General features: G+C 32.1%; 1 protein-coding gene across 1 annotated transcript; it reads right to left on the bottom strand.

The window, feature by feature from the left end:
• Nucleotides 1-252: 252 nt before the first annotated feature.
• Nucleotides 253-11764, bottom strand: LOC126882461 (uncharacterized). Its single transcript, XM_050647422.1, has 2 exons — nt 11388-11764; nt 253-1981 (listed from the first exon to the last, which is right to left on the bottom strand). The coding sequence occupies exons 1-2, from the start codon at nt 11658-11660 to the stop codon at nt 1424-1426; spliced, it is 831 nt and encodes a 276-aa protein (XP_050503379.1). The 5' UTR covers nt 11661-11764; the 3' UTR covers nt 253-1423.
• Nucleotides 11765-21186: the final 9422 nt, after the last annotated feature.

Below are 21186 nucleotides of genomic sequence, written 5' to 3' on the forward strand. Positions count from 1 at the left end.
TTATTTTTCAAATTACGTAGGTAAGTGTAAAAGATCTAACGTATTGTGCAACTCTAAATGCCATAATGCCTCAACATGTGAGAATAAAAACTAATTTTTTTATTTTAATTACGACAATATAAAAATAATAAACATTAAAATTAAAAAATCTAACAAATTACATTTTATTAGCTGATCGGGGTTTGACTAGTCAAACCCCGATTTCATAAAATTAAATTTCGACCTTTGCCTGACCAACTTAAGTCTCTCCTAGGTTTGACTAGTCAAAGGCCGAAACTGTAATTTATTTCAGGCTTTGACTAAGACCGTCAGTCAGACCTGAGGATTGCCTAGTCAAACCTAGGAGTGCCTGAAATTCGGGCTTTGACTATAACATATATACCGGAAATAATGAAATTAAGAGGTGACAGTAGTTAGTCAGTCTAATAATAATCATGTTTGTTAGAATAACATATGCATATAAAGATTAAAAGTTACATCACTTGAAAAACCAAATAAACAATAAATTCAAATAATAACCAACAAATGCGCTAATGGTACTGTCACTTAAAATTATAAACGTCAAAATTCATAGTAAGCAAGGTATCAACAACATGCCATAGATATTGTTTATCCTTGTTTAACTTATTGTGGTTTCTATGGACAAACGCCTTAATTTTGTGATACTGGTTTCTGTGAATAAAAAAGAGACCTAGTATAAAAAGTACTTCGCAAATAACTTCACGCATGTGAAAAGTTAGAGTTGAAGAACTATATAGGCACATACAATAGATATTTTGTTATTAATCTTTGACTAAAACAATTTTTGCTCTACACCTTAATGGTTCAGTTGAAAGAGGAAGCTTTGCTAATGGTGTGAGTGTGTTATCAAGAAAAAAAAGCACATGTGGTTTCCAGTCTGATTTTATTTTATTATAGTTTTTTACCATTTTGCATTCCATGTTATACTCATCTTGGACTGATAGCTGAAAATGGATAATCTGATATTCTAAGAAGACGAAATATTTGATTGGTAGCTGCGTAATTTGAAAGAAAGAAGCATATACCCTATAATCATGATATTCTCTCAAATGATTTGATAGTGGTAAAGCAAAATTTTGAACTCGACAATTTTGGATAGGACAATTATTATACTGTAGTCTTCCTGCACCATATAATGGTCTCTCTTCACAGAATATTTCATGGTAAACTATTTCTGAAAATGTGGAGAGTCGATGACAACTACTGTACTTGCAAAAACGTCTCTGAAAAGTTGATGGAATTGAATGTTTAAAATATAAATCATTTTCTTTAATTTTTTGTTTACGGTTTAACCACTGAAAGCAACAAAAACAAATAGTCTGTTTATGCATGGGACTGTTATAATACTCTACAGCAAGCGAGTCAAAGGAAAAGATGCAACACTCTTTACAATTAAAACATTCTAGATCACAGTCGTAGGGAAATTGAAGAATTTGGTTTGTTTGGTATTTTCCCCCTGACTGGGTTTCGGTTGTTCTGGAGAATTACTGATGCTGGATGACGATGAATTCACATTTTCAGTTATAGCCCAAAACTTTGAGTTTGGATAAAATATCTTAAATTTAACAAATATTAAATGTGACATATTTGACGTATCCACAATGGAAAACTCATTAGTACATGAAGGTTTTGAGCTAAAGTTAATATCAAATTCATTGTTTTCGCTAGTGATGGTAAACTGATGAGATATGTTTGAAGCTATTTTATCACTTCCCATATAAACCAATTCTAATTTTATTGTATTTTCTGATTTACTATAGTTAATATAAAGAGAAAATAAATTGTCTTCTTCTGAATATATATAAATTCTAGACATTTCTGAATAATAATCCAAGTTCAAAACAAACGCAGGAGAATCCAAAATAGCATCCTTATGGTTGGAATAAAAGTGTCGAATCACCAGGAAACTCAGCATTTCTTCAAAACAAATTGGACACTTATGGATTTTTCCCAAGCACACCTAAAATTATTAAATTATTTAAATTTAATAAACTTAAACGATAATCAGTTACTGTGTATTGCTAAATTCAAGCGCATTTTGTTAGAATATTAGTATTAAGGAATGTTTGAAGTTACGTTATAAAAAAACCTATAGATTTAGTCGCTGCTTTAAAATCGAAAATACAGTGGAACCTCGATTATCCGTCAGGGAACCGGACCAAGGGTATGACGGATAATCGAAAAGACGGTTAACAGAACATTAACAAAACTTAATTGATCAAACGTTCGAACATAATCAATGTTCGAATTTGAATCAAATTTAATTATGGTGACACACAGATATTGACTGTAATAATTATTGTGCTGTGCATTTTTATTTTCGGCTTGCGATTCTAAAAATAGAACTCTAAAAGCAGGGTATCATTTATCACCTATTTAAATTGAAATTTAATCCAGAGCCCTGAATAAGAACAAAAATTACTTACATAAAAAAATGCGGTGGTGGCATAACTGCACCTGTACATTTCAACGAATTTCGTTTGGCTTATCGTAATGCTCAAACAAAATGAATTGATGACTAAATTTTTACTTATGTAGTCAATATAACTTATGTAGGTATGGACCCTGACGGTTAACAGAGGTGACGGTTAATAGAGAGACGGATAATCGAGATTCCACTGTAAAAGAGATAAGCAAGCCTATTTAAGAATGAGGTAACTATAAACTACTATTATACAGTGCTTTTCAGATAAAACTATAACTTTTGAACCACTTATTTTTAGAAAAAACGCAAAAACACGTCAAATAATACTTGAAGGGGAAGACATTATGCAATATTTAAGCTTGCCGGGAAGCGATTTTACAAAATATACCCACTCTCAGCACAAGCTCCGCCTCCTACGCATTCGCCATCCAGAACTGTAAGAATCCTACTCGCTATCAACACATCTTACTAAATATACTGGATGCCAGCACATTTTTGGGGCCATTTGAATCTTTTAGTGTAGCTTACTGGTGAAGAATGTAGAACTTCCCACATCTTATTTAAGGGTATGTTATCATAAGCTTTTTGTAAGTCAACGACTCTCAGGTACACTTCTCTGTTTCTGCCTGTTTTTTTTTCTCTATAATTTGTTTTAAACTAAATACGTTGTCTGTACAGGAGCGGCCAGCTCTAAAGCCCCCTTGTTCTTCTTTTTCATACTCACTATAGTCGGACTCTATTAGGTCTCTCAGTATACTACCATACACTCTACTGAGTGTGCTGGCCGAAATTCCCCTGTAATTTTCGCAGTCTCGCTTATCTCCTTTCTTATGGATAGATGAGATATAAGCCATTTTCCATTCATGAGACACTTGATGTCCATTTAAGAATTCCTCGAAGACTTTTGTTAGCATTCGAAATAGCTTAGATGTTCTATTTTTAATCAGTTCTGCCGGAATACCTTCTGGACCGCAAGCTTTACCATTCTTTAAGCTTCTCACTGCTTTTATAAGACTTTCTACGTCGATATTTATCTGTTCTCCTTCTATTTCTATACTTGGTGTAGCTATATTTTCTAGATAATATTCTCCTCGTTCTTCTATTATTAACAATTTTTTTAGAGGTCCATCCATTTTTGTGACTGTATACAGTGTATGGGTACTTTTACTTTATCATTTTTTTTTATGTAATTTATAAATCTCCAAGCTTCTGTGGTTTTCCTGCCACCTAATATGTGTTTATCTGCATACATTTGCGATCCATAAATAGTTTTTCTCCTTTATAACTGTGTTTCATATAACTCGCTTTATTCTGTTGCACTCTATTCAATCTTCGTCATTTTTAGTATTTAATCATTGTTGGTAAAGCTTCTACTTTGTCAAAACTAGTTCTTCTATTTCCTCATTCCACCAGAGTTTATTGCTTGATTTGGTTTTTGGTTGTTCTTCTAACACTTCTTTGGCACCTTTCTGCATTACCCATAGCATATTTTGATATAATTCTGTTGTGTTTTCTAAATGCTCGTTGAGATTTTGATCTAGTCTTCTTTGATACAGCTCTTTAGTACTTTCATGAATAAAGCTTTGAAGGTTATACTTAGGTTCTTTTATTTCTTCTAGTTGCTCTACGATCGGATGTCCATTGCTTGTTATATAGGGAACTTCGAAGTTAATTATTGATATAAACTACAATAATTAACCCGTGTTGAGCTGCCCCCCCCCCACTTGCAAAAATTAAAAAACAAATAGCCCTGATTTATGAGCTATTTATGAGCTTTCATATTCCGCAAACTAAAAATTTTGAGCTCGTTCCACTGAGCAGGAACTTAATACTTTAGTGCCCCCCCCCACTACTTAAAAATAGGAATATTGAATCGGTTTTTGCGGCAGAATTACGAGCTATTTATGAGCTCTTGAAATTATATAGTTTCGATTTTTGAGCCTATCCCCTTCACCCCCAAACAACCCTTTAATTGATTTAATTGAGAAAAATGCTGAGAAAACTTAAAATATATCGTATTGCGGATGTAATTCCTATAGCTTATATACTCTAAGAATAAACTATTAAATCACGTGCAGTTCGATTATTGAGCTACAACCCCTTCGCAAGAAAACCACCCTAACTTCCCGGCTAAAGAGAAAGTATAAATGCTTATAAATAAAGAGAAAGCTTAAATGCGTTAAATTAATTATTTGGCGACTACATATCATTTAATAATTTATAAGCTTTCAAATTACGCGCATTTAGATCAGTAAATTGCAATTTATTTTGTATAGTGCAGTCACTGAACGTAAAAATCAACGATTACCTTCAATTTCGGTGAACCTTCATCGATTTTCACGAAAATTGGTCAGGGGTTAGAGCATACCTCAAGAAACAAAGGTGACATGGTACCACCTTGCACCTTTACCCTAAGGGTGGATACCGCCCCTTCTCGGGGGTGAAAATTATTTTATAAAAAATAACTGCACAAATCTATAAAAAAACAAAATATACTGCACAAAAACAAATAGCAAAATTTATTATATAAAGTTATTAAAATAAGTGAATACTTTTTAAGTTATTAAAAATCAAAAATTTTAATTATTCGTGAAAAAAATGCATGTTTTGAAGCGGTTTTTCGTAAATCACTGAAAAACTGTAAGTTTTTACAAAAAAAGTTAATAGTAGTTTAATTCGTATAGCTTATATTCTAAGAATAAACTCTTAAATCACGCGCCTATCGATTATTGAGCTACAACCCCTTCGCAAGAAAATCATCCCATATTCCCGGCTTAAGAGAGAGTTGTACTTAAAATAATTTAAATTAATTATTTGGCGACTAGATATCGTTTAATAATTTATGAGCTCGCAAAATATACGCATCTCAATTATTGAATTGTCAGTTTCTTTCTATAGTGCAGTCACTGAAGGTCAAAATCAACTATGACCTTCAATTTCGGTAAATCTCCATTCATTTTCACGAAAATTGGTGAGCGGATTGCGGATTTTGATGCTATCAACTTTTCCTGGAGCTCATTTTTGATAGGTATTTCTAAGTACTTTGACAAGTATTTAGTACCTAAGTGTTATAAAATGCATCTCTTTCCCGTTATTTAAGCTTGAATCCTTAGATTGGAACAGTCGCAGAAAAAAATATACATTTAATTACCAATAACTTACTTTACATTAACATTAAAGGGTTTTTCAAGTAAGCAATTTATTATATTTTTTATTAGCTTCAATTTTAGTGATGAAAACTTTTTTGCAAAAACTTACAGTTTTTGAGTTATGTATTTATGAAAAATCGCTTTAAAACATGAATTTTCTTTCACAAAAATTAAAATATTTGATCTTTAATAACTCAAAAAGTATTGATTTATTAATAACATTATATAACAAATTTTGCTTACAATTTATCCCTCTCTCGATTGGTGGGGTTATTTTTAATAAAGTAATTTTCACCCCCGAGAAGGGGTGACATATACCCCAGGCTAAAACCGCGAGTTGTTATTGTCAATTCGTGAAAATGAATGAAGATTTACCGAAATCGAAGGTCATAGTTGATTTTTACCTTCAGTGACTGCACTATAGAAAGAAAATGGCAATTCAATAATTGAAATGCGTATATTTTGCGAGCTCATAAATTATTAAACGATATGTAGTCGCCAAATAATTAATTTAAATTATTTTAAGTACAACTCTCTCTTAAGCCGGGAATATGGGATGGTTTTCTTGCGAAGGGGTTGTAGCTCTATAATCGAAAGGCGCGTGATTTAAGAGTTTATTCTTAGAATATAAGCTATACGAATTAAAATACTATTACCTTTTTTGTAAAAACTTACAGTTTTTCTGTGATTTACGAAAAACAGTTTTTCTGTGATTTACGAAAAACCGCTTCAAAACATGCATTTTTTTTCACGAATACCTAATTAAAATTTTTGATCTTTAAAAACTTAAAAAGTATTGACTTATTTTAATAACTTTATATAATAAATTTGGCTTTTAATTTTTTCTCTTATTGATTTGTGCAGTTATTTTTTATAAAATAATTTTCACCCCCGAGAAGGGGCGGTATCCACCCTCAGGGTAAAGGCGCAAGGTGGTGCCATGCCACCTTTGTTTCTTGACGTATCCTCTAACCACTGACCAATTTTCGTGAAAATCGATGAAGGTTCACCGAAATTGAAGGTAATCGTTGATTTTTACCTTCAGTGACTGCACTATACAAAATAAATTGCAATTTACTGATCTAAATGCGCGTAATTTGGAAGCTTATAACTTATTAAATGATATGTAGTCCCCAAATAATTAATTTAATGCATTTTAAGTACAACTTTCTCTTAAGCCGGGAAGATAGGGTGGTTTTCTTGCGAAGGGGTTGTAGCTCAATAATCGAAATGCACGTGATTTAATAGTTTATTCTTAGAGTATATAAGCTATAGGAATTATATCCGCAATACGATATATTTTAAGTTTTCTCAGCATTTTTCTCTGAGTTAAATCAATTAAAGGGTTGTTTGGGGGTGAAGGGGATGAGCTCAAAAATCGAAACTATATAATTTCAAGAGCTCATAAATAGCTCGTAATTCTGCCGGAAAACCGATCCAATATTCCTATTTTTAAGTAGTGGGGGGGGGCTGACTCAGCTCCCCCCCCCCCCACTAAAGTATTAAATACCTGCTCAGTGGAACGAGCTCAAAATTTTTAGTTTGCGGAATATGAAAGCTCATAAATAGCTCATAAATCAGGGCTATTTGTTTTTTGATTTTTGCAAGTGGGGGGGGCAGCTCAACAAAGGGTCAATAATTATAGTGTTAAATAAACAAATTCCAGTAATTTTATTTGCAGTTTATATAAGACTAATATTAAAAGTGACGTTCGCCACTTGAACACTTGAACCTAACTTCAGCCCGTGAGTAATGACAGGTGAGTAATGAACTGTTACTTAGGGGTAAAGTAATGGGTGTTATTATCTATTCAAAAATGTTGAATATTGAGCATATTATTAAACGGTTGTAGAAAAAAATTATTTTTTAACAATTTTATAACATTTAGAATGAGCATTTCACTACCAAAAATTTTAACAATAATTATTCAAAATTAAAAGTCATTTTGAATAATTATATTATTGATAAACTTTTGGTAGTGAAATGTTCATTCTAAAAATTTGTATGTAATAAAATTGTTAAAAAAAATTATTTTTTTCAATCCAGTTTTTTTTGCTTTTGTATTTATTTTTCTCATAAACTAATCACTTTTAAGTATCATGTGTTATACATTTTTGAAATCAGTACAAAGAGGAGAATTCAAATATAGAATAAAAAAAGGTTCAAGTTTTTAGAAAAATAAGGGATGATACGGGGGGAGACAGGGTACCTTTCCCGGCGAGCTTAACCCGGCATTGATCGCTAGGTAGGTTGTTACGCGAGTGGTCGCGCGCCAATATTTAACATTGAAAAATATATGGTGAGTGACCATCTACAACTACCCCGTGAAACAGAATATAGGATTTACATATCATCGACCACGACGACCACATCCACAGCACCTTTTATTACATCATAAAAGGATATTATTTCAGGTTTTAAGGGGAAGAAATTAATTTTTATACACAGTTGGTGGCGCCGGTGGTCGCTTGATGAGAGAATCTCTCACATGAAGCACACTGACTCAACAATATTGTGATACTAAGTAAACTGAGTCACTATCTGAGCGGACGAGTCTATTAGATTGTCGAGGGAGGATAGTTAGGAGACAAGAAGGAACTACAGCATGTATAATTTCAAAAAAAAAGTTGTGCGCAATTTTCTAAAACCGTGAGAGAAAATCTGATATAGCGGCCACTGCCGGGTTAAATACATATTGCATAATGTCTCCCCCTTCAAGTATTATTTGTGTTTTTGCGTTATCTAGAAAAATCAATGGTTCAAAACTAATATAAGTTAAAGGTGGATAGTTTTATCTGAAAAGCACTGTAGAATAAACACCAAAATTTTAAAAGAAAAAAACGTAATAATGCATATTCTCAAGGGCGGATCCAGGGAGGGAGCCATGGCACCCTCCGAGAATTTAAAAATATATAAATTTAAATATTTGCAGTTCAAATGCTTTTAGTTTGAAACAAATGTGTATGTACAAAATAGGAGATACATATGTTGTCTGGACTAGAATTGAAGAAAAGCAGTAATGAAAGCTTCAAGAATGACAGGATGTTTTGCAAATCAAAATGTTGATAATTTTACAAAGTGCCAATTTTTAGAACGACCTTGGTAGCCATCAAAATCGTATCAATTTCCATATTCTGTACACACATAGAAAAGAACTGAAGCATTACTTGGGTCACCAGCACTTAGAACAAAGGAATTTGTTGGTACTTTCGCACAGTCAAAAGAGATTTTTTATCAAGTATTGCGTTTTATTTTTCTAACAAAAAATATGGTCACAATAAAGGGATGATAGCCCAAAGACTTGTCACGAAACCTTTAACATGTTTAGCAAAACTCATTGTCAAAGACGGAGCCATACAAACCCATGAAAAAACATACCACAAGGAGTGTGTTCAGGTTGGGCAGGATTTTCTACAAAGTTATCGCAACCTGCAGAAGTCAGTCATTAACCAGATATACTCTCAGACGTCTAAATAGGTAACTGCAAAACGGGTACAACTCTTATAACCGAAAATCGTGTTTTTCAAGTTGTGTAAGTTGGTCTTGTCAAAAATGTGTCATTCTAATTTCTAGGGCATCCTCTATTTTAGAAATTATTCTCGTTTTATGACACTTACTTAATTGACGTGGCATCCTTAAAAATTTACTTTTAAAAAATTTTAAAAATTTACTCTAACCGTCCTCTATTTTAGAAATTATTCTTGTTTTATGACACTTACTTAATTGACGTGGCATCCTTAAAAATTTACTTTAACCAACTTGTCAAATCTGACTTATGTTAAAAAATTTAATAAGTCATCGAGGACTGGACCTATTGTTTTTTATTATGTTTAATCGTTTAATTTTTCAGTAATAGGTGGATTTTTTAAGATTAACTTAACCCTCTCTCTCTGGTTATTAAATTTATTAGATAGGTACAGTTTTTTGATGATAAAAATAATACCTATCTAAAAACTTTATACATTTTTGAACATTATTTTTTTATTTAGATTTAGTGCAATTCCGTTATCTCTAATGGCAACAACGAAGTGATTCACGAACCATTCTGTCAAGTCTGAAAACAGGTTTACATTGGGAAAAAAAGTGTACCAGCTTTTTTTTAGACATGAAGTGTACAAGAAAATAGTGAAAGACTACGACTATTAGTAGAGTCTATAGTGTTCCTAAGTCCAAAATATTCCTCTAAGAGGCTATCATGATGCTGGATGAAGATGCTGGACCTAACAATGAGGGGAATTGTTAAGGTTTAAAATCACATCAGAAGATAAGGCTCAAACAACACGTATCCACAACATCTTCCTGAGCAACATACAGTACCTGGCCAAATTATTAGGCCAAGCAAAGAAAAATGTACATATGAAGTTATTTCTCTCATGATTATGAATATTTGAAAAAATAGTGTTTTGTTCCATTTTTGTGAATATGTATTAACGGTTAGGTGTGTATCCATTAGGTTTGCTGCTCCGCGCTCCCTGCAACTGCTCTAATCGATATGGCATGTGCTCCTCTACATATAAACTGCCACCAATTTGCGAGCACGCACTGTTGCATGGTCCAGGAGTGACAACATATTCACTATGTGGAGCAGTTGCAGGAGCGCAGAGCGGCGAACCTCATGGATACGCACCTTAACAGTTAATATTCACCAAAAAGGAACAAAACAATCTTTTTTTAAATATAATCATAATCATAAGAGAAATAACGTCATAATAGTAAATTTTTCATTGCTTGTCTTAATAATTTGGCCAGGTAAGTACTGTACATTAGTAGCTCCAGTCAAAATCAATGATAACATGTTGTGTGGTGAAGAAATAATTGAACAAATAATTATTACTCTGTCATATTTGACAAAATGACGACGTATCCCACGTGGAACAGCTTTCTCTAAATGTGAGATACATACACAATAACAACATTCCTGAAGACTTTGTCAAGTTCATTGACGCTTATGAAAACATAAAAATAATTAGTGAAAATCAGGAAGAGGGAAGAACAAGGCCTGACAGGAGAAGCATTGGAAAAATAGTATTAAACTTGTTGAAAGAACTACACTTAGATCCGAAGAAATGTGTCCTGACTTTAATAATACTTTAACGACGTTCTACACCTTCGTTGCGGGGTATGCCTCTCAGAGGAAAGGGGGGAAACTTATATGCAAGCGAAAGTTGGTAACAATGCATTTATAGAAGAATACTCAAATCATATGTTTCAGTATTGAATACTTTATAAAAATAAATTATAATAAATTACGGAAATTACGGAATTAATTACGGAATTAATTATAATAAATAAATTAAAAATAAATGGTACGGTAAACAATCCTCATTTTTTAATATGTTATTCCTTACAAAAAAACCTTTAATTTAAGCACAAATAATTAAAAATCGTAAATTTGGGTCAAAAGTTATTAACTTTTTAAGAATTCCCATAAGAGCCCATGTTAAAACTTAACTTTGACCCTTAATAATAATTAAACGGCATGGTAAAACAATTTTTAAAAAATCAAGTCTTAGTTTTTCGAAGTAAACTATAACATACTAAAATTTCATGCAAATCTTTAATTCTTTGCCGAAAGTGTAGAACGTCGTTAATTACAATAAGTTTTGAATGTCTTTATGGCACTCAAAAGTTTGTTAAAAGTGCCTTAAAACTCACCATTGTAACCCAAATTTTTAAAAAATTTTCCCAGACCCTCCCTACCACTCTCAAAAAAAAAGTTCATGGCCCCTCCCGAAAATCTGTCCCGGATCCGCCCTTGCATATTCTATATACTTAGTCATACATGGTCATACCTTTTCATGATCCAGAACTTGAGAACATGTTAACAATTCTCTACAGCCATCAAATCTGTTAATACATTTAAATAACCATGTTTCAGCTATTTTTCCATACAAGGATTCAACATCTGTTCTACCTCTACCGTTTTTTTGTTTCTCAGAGACTGCACATCGACCACATGCTACATCTCTATTCGGATAAACTGTTACGGGTTTTACCGATAAGTATTTATGGCAAAAAGTACAAATTAATGTCTCTAATATATTGTCGGGAATTATAAACGCCATAACAATATTTTACACAATATAAGGGGCAATGCAAAACTTTTGAGACAAACGTAAAAACTACAAACAAATACAAAATACAAACAAGTATTGGATTACTTATTGCTTTTTTGGTCTTCTGTTCAACATGCAAATGATGTAATTAATGATGCAGATGCAAATGCAAATTGCAAAATATACAAAAACAAGACGCAACAGAAAAAATTGTCAGTGTCCCAATGAACTGTCAATACTGATGGAATGGCCATGTCCCATTCAAATAGTGAAGCAAGATTGACACCAACATACAAGAGAGAGGTCCTAGAGAGAGACAGACAAGGTGTTGGAGAATTTGACAGGCCGTGTAATTTGAGTTGCCTATATAAATGGACCCGATTGAATCAGTATTTACAGTTCGTTGAATATTTTAACTTATATTTTAACCTGGCTAAGGCCTAATGCTGATTGGCAGTACATATTTCAAAATTTAACCACTTTTTTGTATTTAGGGGATAAATAGAGTACACAGTGCCATACTTGGTGTGCCAGATACTTTTCAGAATTGTTATTTGTATTTATCAAAACAAATACCTACTTTCCTAAAGTATTTGGGAGTTAAATAATTTTAAAACTATTTAAATACTAAATTAGTGACTGTTTTATACAAAGTGAAGAAGTCCTTGATTATGTTTTTATGTTACTTTTATATTTAGACTTTTATATTTCCCCGATTTAAGTTGATATAGGCAACTCAAATTACACGGCCTGTCAAAGTTTCCACCACCTTGTCTGTCTCTCTCTAGGACCTCTCTCTTGTATCGTGGCTGCATTAGTTGTCTTTGTGCCAGCGTCATAAAGTTAGCGAAACGGTTTTTTCAAAGTCGTTATTTTGACTTCTACCACAGCTCAAAAAATTGCACCTCGTTTGCGGATAATTGCACCGTTCAAAATTTCATTTGCGGAGTTTCCGTTTTCGAGATATAAGCAAATCAAAAGTGGAGATTTCGGCGCAGCGCTAAAAATAAATGCCGATTTTCAGGGTATAAAATGCCGTAAAGTCACTAAATAACCATATCAAAAAATTGCACCTCGTTTGCGGATTATGAATAAACTGGTTTTAATTGAAAATTGTGAAAATTGAAAATGCTATAAAGGAAAAACGATATTAATGTTGGTTGCCTATACTGTAGGGGCAAAGGAATGCCAGAATAATTTTCACTTTTGGTAAACCTAAACTGTAAGGCTAAAAGTAGTATGTACCATAGTCAAAATAACTCCTCCTGACTTAAAGGTAATCCCTCCTTTGAAATTTCATTTGCGGATATTCCATTTTTAAGTTATATCAAAATGAAATTTCTCGGGACAGCGCCAAAGTACATATTTCCATTATCGGGATATTTATTAAAAGCTGTAAAAATAACAATAACTATATTTAATTTCTTCTGGTTTGAGGATTACGAATAGACCTGGTTTAAACTAAAAATCATAAAGCTTAAAAATTTTCCGAAGAAAAAATTTTTCATTTTGGTGGTCCTAAACTGTATTTGCAAAAGTATTATCTGTATTGTAATGTATATCTAAAATGATTGCTTCTGACATAAGAAAATCCCTCCATTCGAAATTTCATTTGCGAATTTTCCGTTTTAGAGTTATAAAAAATAAAAATTTTCGGCGCCGCACTAAAGTGTTTATTTCCTTTTTGTAAATATCAAAAGCTATAAAACCACTAAATAATCATATCTTTTAATTCCTTCTCGTTTGAAGATTATGAATATACCTTTTAACTAAACTAAAATTTTTAACTTTTAACTAAAAATCATAAAAATTAAGAATTTTCCGAAGAAAAAAGATTTCCATTTTGGTGGGCCTAAACTGTATTAGCAAAAGTATTATCTACCATATCTAAAATAATTCCTCCTGATTTGAGGATAAGCCCTCCATTCGAAATTTCATTTGCGGATTTTCCGTTTTCGAGATATAACCAAATAAAAAGTTGAGATTTCGAATAAATTTTCATTTTCTTGGTATAAAAAGCCTTAAAATTGCTAAATAACCATATCACCTAATTGCTCCTAGTTTGCGGATTATAAATAAACTGACTTTTATTGAAAATAATTGAAAATAGAAAATTTTATAAAGTAAAACCATATTAATGTCGGTTGTGGTTGCCTACACTGTAGGAGCAAGAGCAAAGGAATGACCACCATTAGTGATTTTGATTGTAGTTACTTTCGAGGATTCGTTACAAATCGTTCCTTTTGTATAAAGTATCATTTACATTACTCGTTACTTTGGATTACTATGATTACTTTTGTACATATTTGAGTACCGGTAATCATATCGAGAATCGTATTTCTCAGTAGGTAGGTATTTTGTATAATTGTATTCCGATATAACAACGACCTTCACCGATCTGTTTAAGGGATAAATTGTTACTTTTGTATAAAGTAATCATTTACAGTATTCGTTACTTTGATTACTATGATTACTTTTGTTACCTTTGTATTCGAGTACCGATAATCATTCCGAGAATCGTATTTCTCAGTAGGTAGGTATTTTGTATAGGTATTCTGTCACACCTTTAAACGCTTCATACCGATAACGATATTCCATAACACTCGTAAAATACCGGTCCCGTCCGTTACTCGCTGGGATACGATTGATATTTTTTTATAGAAAGTAATCAAGTGTACTGGTTGTAGATCCAATAGTCGTTATCCGCTCTGATACGATTGGTACAAAGTAACGAAGTAATCAGAGTAATCAAAGTAACGATTTGCCTCTCTGCATAGTAATCGTTACTTTCGGTATTCGTAAGTAACGAGTACTTTGTAACGAATAGTTACTTTTTCAACATCACGACTATATACACCATGGCCAGAATAATTTTCACTTTTAACTTAACACATTTAATCTCCTGGTTTGAGGATTATGAATAAACCTGGTTTTAACTTAACTAAAAATCCGCTGTGTCTAGGTACACGCTAACGTGTACTCAAATAAGAAAGTTAGGTACATGCTTAAACGTCATCAAATCAGTGATATCACTATTTAGCGTGCACTCTGACTAATTTTTTGGTAACTTTTTGGTACACGCTAATTTGAGCCGCGTGTATGCTGTGGTAAACATCTGTAAGCATCGCGAGTGTCAGAATGTGGTTACAATTTATCTAATCGCGTTTTGTTTACACTTTAATATTAATTGGTAAAGAGTTTTCTTATTTTTTATTTGTTTAGTGTTTTTTTAATTAACTGTGGAGTGTGGACAATAATTTATACTAAATTTACATTCAAGGTGCAGTAGAAATAAACAAACGAGGACGCGTTAAATGCTACTAGGAGCACTCTCGAATCAAAATTTACAATATATAAACTTTCGAAATCATTATTTGGGATTTACAATGTATATACATTGTAAATTATGATTCGGGAGCGCTCCTAGTAGCATTTAACGTGTCTTGGTTTGTTTATTTCTACTGCATGTATATTGTAAATTTTGTATAGTTCTTTTTCTTCTTAACTTCCCCATCACAAAAATATAAAGGTTTATTATGTTATACAGGGTACTTACAAAGTTAATTATACCAGTTTATAAACCAATGCTGTGGTGTATTTTTTTATTTATACTATACAGTGAGTTGAACTTGTTGCGATTTTCATAAAAATTTGGTTATAACTTTGTAAATACCCTGTATAACATAATAAACCTTTATATGCGCCTACTGCACCTTGAATGTAAATTTAGTATAAATAATTGTCCACACTCAACAGTTAATTAAAAAAACACTAAACAAATAAAAAATAAGAAAGCTCTTTACCAATTAATATTAAAGTGTAAACAAAACGCGATTAGATAAATTGTAACCACATTCTGACACTCGCGATGCTTATACATATGTTTACCACAGCATACACGCGGCTCAAATTAGCATGTACCAAAAAGTTACCAAAAAATTAGTCAGAGTGCACGCTAAATAATTATAGTCCCTTCTTTCACGGTTTTTGCTATAAATTTTAAAGAACCGCTTGGATTGACATGAAATTTGGCATACGTATAGCTTACATGTCAAAGAAAAAAAGTGATATTGTGCCGCTGTGTGCTTTTGCCCTGGGGGTGACTTTCACCCCCTCTTGGGGGTGAAAAAAGATATGTCCAAACTAAGTCCGGAAATGGGTAAAATGACTAATTTTAAGTACTTTTCGAGTTATTTGCGAGTGAATATGTTCATTTTTCAACAAAATAACCACATTTTTAGACGGTTTTTCGCAAATAACTCAAAAGGTAAGTATATTGTCGAAAAAAACGTTCTTAGCAAAAATATAGCATATAAAAAAGTAAAAAAAAATGGTATACGCGTTAGGTCTCTGGATCTCGTAGAACCAGAGTTATAGCCAATGAAAAATAGATTCATATTCACCAAATTTCAAATAGAATATTTCGACGTGAAATATCCAAAAAATTAAGCACTTTTTGGGGAAAACCTATTATAACTTTTTTAAAGTGTTTTAAAAAAGCTTTATTTCTGTTTTACAAAAAGTGTGTAGCATTAAATTTAAGCAAGTTACGCTCAAAATAAAGTTGGTCCCTTTTGTTTTAGCAAAAAAAAAATCGGGAAGACCACCCCCTAATTAGCAACTTAAATAAAATTAATTGTTACCGCTCCACAAATTATTTTACTAATGTTGTGTTTATATGATCTGTAAGTTTCATCGATTCAAAGTGCTTATTTTTGAAAAAATTTGGTTTCAAAGTAAAATTTTTAAAAATTTAAATTTTGAAAAATATTTTTTTTCAAAGTAACTTAAAAATTGTTAGAGATACCAGAACTCCCGAAAAACAAAAAAAGTCAGATTTGCTTTTCTGAATATCATGTATTTTTTTGTTTTTCTGTTAGACAAAAATTGATTAAGATTTGGTGTTTCTAAATTTGCATACATTCGTGATCAGTGACTCGTTTAACCCCTTTTAACTACAGCCCTTTCAATAATAAGGACTTTGAACCGATGAAACTTACAGATCATATAAACAATATATACACGAGTCAAGAAACTTGTGAAGTCGTAACGATTAAGTTCATTTAAGATACTAATTAGGGGGTGATTTTCTCGATTTTTTTTATCAAAACCAAAAGGGACTAACTTTATTTTGAGCGTAACTTGTTTAATTTTAATGTTAGAAATTATTTTTATAAAACAAAAATTAAGCTCTTTTTTAACACTTTGAATAAGTTGTAATGAATTTTCCCAGAAATGTGCTTAATTTTTGGTTATTTCACGTTAAAGTATTCCATTTGGAATTTGACGAATATGAACCTATTTTTCATTAGCTATAACTCTGTTTCTACTAGGTGTAGAGACGTGATATATACACCATTTTTTTTTAATTTTTTAAAGGCTATATTTTTGTTAAGAATGTTTTTTCGACAAAATACTTACTATTTGAATTATTTACGAAAAACCGTCTAAAAGCGTGGTTATTTTCTTGAAAAAATGAACATATTCACTGCCAAATAACTCGAAAAGTATTGACTTAGTTAGTTAAAGGAAAAGTTACTTAAAATTAGCCAGTTTATCTATTTCCTGACTTTCTCTGGACGAATATATTTTCACCCCCAAGAGGGGGTGAAAACTACCCCCAGGGCAAAAGCACATATCGGCACAATATCACTTTTTTCTTTGACTTGTTAGCTATGTGTATGCCAAATTTCATGTCAATCCAAGCGGTTCTTTAAAATTTAGAGGTTTTGCAATATTTTACCGTTAAAGAACGGACTAATATCACTAATATCACTAATATTATAGTGATATCACTGATTTGATGACGTTTAAGCATGTGCCTAACTTTTTTATTTGCGTACACGTTAGCGTGTACCTAGACACAGCGGATTTTTAGTTAAGTTAAAACCAGGTTTTTTCATGATCCTCAAACCAGGAGATTAAATGTGTTAAGTTAAAAGTGAAAATTATTCTGGCCATGGTGTATATAGTCGTGATGTTGAAAAAGTAACTATTCGTTACAAAGTACTCGTTACTTACGAATACCGAAAGTAACGATTACTATGCAGAGAGGCAAATCGCTACTTTGATTACTCTGATTACTTCTTTACTTTGTACCAATCGTATCAGAGCGGGTAACGACTATTGTATCTACAACCAGTACACTTGATTACTTTCTATAAAAAAATACCAATCGTATTCCAGCGAGTAACGGACGGGACCGGTATTTTACAGTGTTATGGAATATCGTTATCGGTATGAAGCGTTTTAAGGGTGTGACAGAATACCTATACAAAATACCTACCTACTGAGAAATACGATTCTCGATATGATTATCGGTACTCGAATACAAAAGTAACAAAAGTAATCATAGTAATCAAAGTAACGAATACTGTAAATGATTACTTTATACAAAAGTAACAATTTATCCCTTAAACAGATCGGTGAAGGTCGTTGTTATATCGGAATACAAATATACAAAATACCTACCTACTGAGAAATACGATTCTCGATATGATTACCGGTACTCAAATACAAAAGTAATCATAGTAACCCAAAGTAACGAGTAATGTAAATGATTACTTTATACAAAAGGAACGATTTGTAACGAATCCTCGAAAGTAACTATAATCAACATCACTAATGGTGGTCATTCCTTTGCTCTTGTTCCTACAATGTAGGCAACCACAACCGACATTAATATGGTTTTACTTTATAAAATTTTCTATTTTCAATTATTTTCAATTAAAGTCAGTTTATTTATAATCCACAAACTAGGAGCAATTAGGTGATATGGTTATTTAGCAATTTTACGGCTTTTTATACCCAGAAAATGAAAATTTATTCGAAATCTCAACTTTTTATTTGGTTATATCTCGAAAACGGAAAATCCGCAAATGAAATTTCGAATGGAGGGCTTATCCTCAAATCAGGAGGAATTATTTTAGATAAGGTAGATAATACTTTTGCTAATACAGTTTAGGCCCACCAAAATGGAAATCTTTTTTCTTCGGAAAATTCTTAATTTTTATGATTTTTAGTTAAAAGTTAAAAATTTTAGTTTAGTTAAAAAGTATATTCATAATCCTCAAACGAGAAGGAATTAAAAGATATGATTATTTAGTGGTTTTATAGCTTTTGATATTTACAAAAAGGAAATAAACACTTTGGTGCGGCGCCGAAAATTTTTATTTTTTATAACTCTAAAACGGAAAATCCGCAAATGAAATTTCGAATGGAGGGATTTTCTTACGTCAGAAGCAATCATTTTAGATATACATTACAATACAGATAATATTTTTGCAAATACAGTTTAGGACCACCAAAATGGAAAATTTTTTTCTTCGGAAAATTTTTAAGCTTTATGATTTTTAGTTTAAACCAGGTCTATTCGTAATCCTCAAACCAGAATTTTTACAGCTTTTAATAAATATCCCGATAATGGAAATATATACTTTGGCGCTGTCCCGAGAAATTTCTTTTTGATATAACTTAAAAATGGAATATCCGCAAATGAAATTTCAAAGGAGGGATTACCTTTAAGTCAGGAGGAGTTATTTTGACTATGATATATACTATTTTTAGGCTTACAGTTTAGGTTTACCAAAAGTGAAAATTAATCTGGCATTCCTTTGCCCCTACAGTATAGGCAACCAACATTAATATCGTTTTTCCTTTATAACATTTTCAATTTTCACAATTTTCAATTAAAACCAGTTTATTCATAATCCGCAAACGAGGTGCAATTTTTTGATATGGTTATTTAGTGACTTTACGGCATTTTATACCCTGAATATCGACATTTATTTTTAGCGCTGATTTGCTTATATCTCGAAAACGGAAACTCCGCAAATGAAATTTTGAATGGTGCAATTGTCCGCAAACGAGGTGCAATTTTTTAAGCTATGGTAGAAGTCAAAATAACGACTTTAAAAAAACCGTTTCGCTAACTTTATGACGCTCTTTGTGCCTATTCCATCCGTATTGACAGTTCATTGCAGTGTCCACTGTCAGATTTGCTGTCAGTCAACTGCAAACATTCTTCTCTTTAATCTGGCCTGCACCCAGTGTTGACGATACTTAAGACAAGGAAAGAGAGAGGACGAGTAATCCTATGACCAAAAGTGAAGCCAAACCGACACCAGAGATTTTGATCATCGACGTATCTTTGGGGTATTGTTATGCATTGAGTATTTAAAATGAAAACATGAAATGTATTTAAAATGAAGAATTTGTGTACGGTAAATGTTTTATTAAGTTGCTCATATTACGTACATATGTTTCAATACATACATATGTTTTTATTATGAATTTTAGATGATGATTTACTTTATTTTTTATGAAATTTTAACCTTCAACGAACACCCACCACTGGCAACCCATTGTTATTTTTGACGTGACCGCCATGTTTTTGGTGACTAACAAACCAAAAACTGGCTTCACTTTTGGAACGTGTGTGTTAAATGAGTGTTACCCGTCCTCTCTTTTTTCCTTGTGTAAGTGACGATACGCTTGATGGTTAGGTATGACTCAAACCAGTGATGTGACTCAAACCTGACTCAAACCATAACCACCTTTACTTTACAAGCCATGAAGAGAAAAAGGCAACGTCGCAATTGATGACGTCGGTAGTCTGACTTTCGGACTACCGCTTTCGAAACTACGATTTTAAAGTATAAATTCTGGTAAAATTTATAGTATTTTTTGAGTCGAACAAGAAAATATTATTAACTAGAAGTTTGTACAAAATAATATTAAAAGTAATTCCTTGTAAGTAACGTTTATTATACAAAAAAAAAATGTGTGTGTACTTTGTACGCACGTAAGAAGTTATACTTCTATTATAATATAATTTCAACGAAATAAATATACCTACTTAACAGTTACAATACAAAAAAATAACAATAATTACCAAAAATTAACCAAAACTTAACAATGCCAAATATTAAAAAAAAAAGAAAAAAATATGGATCGTCCGGGATTTGAACCCGCAATCTTGCGATTTTTTGATCTCTGGTCCAATGCTCTACCAACAAGGCCATGACGCCGCATGCTACGTACCTTTCAGATACACATAATGGTAGTGGATAGGTAGCCGGTACCGGTGACTGGTTCTGTAGCCGGTAGTTGCTTATTATTGGTCTAAATCAAGGTCTATGTTTAGTTTAGGTTATGTTTATGCTTTGCCTTTGCTTCGTATGCTCCTGTGTTTGTTTTGTTTAAAGCATTGAATATCGAATTGAATTAAAGGTTGAAAGACCAAAAGAACAAATGTAACCGTACCTAATTGGTTTACCAAAAAAAAAAGGAAATGAAAGCCTATCCGATCAAGTTGAATTTAAAAAACAAATAAGTACTTTCTAATCTCTTCTAATCTTGTTTCGGTATCAATTTTAAAACTATGGTAACTTGTAAAACATGGAAATCTATACAGGATATTGTTCATGCAGAAAAGCAGAGTTTTGCCTTCAGAACTGCATCAATCAGGCAAATTTGATTATCTGTGATGGGGATTAAATTTGGTTCTGCCGGGGTACAGTAATATAGTCTGTTC

Source organism: Diabrotica virgifera, chromosome 3, assembly GCF_917563875.1.
Source record: "Diabrotica virgifera virgifera chromosome 3, PGI_DIABVI_V3a".
NCBI lineage: Eukaryota > Metazoa > Arthropoda > Insecta > Coleoptera > Chrysomelidae > Diabrotica > Diabrotica virgifera.

Coding starts and splice junctions, on each gene's coding strand:
- LOC126882461 (XM_050647422.1), bottom strand. CDS start 11,660: ATGGCGTTTATAATTCCCGACAATATATTAGAGACATTAATTTGTACT. Junction 1,982..11,387: donor AAGTTCTGGATCATGAAAAG/GTATGACCATGT, acceptor TAATAATTTTAG/GTGTGCTTGGGAAAAATCCA.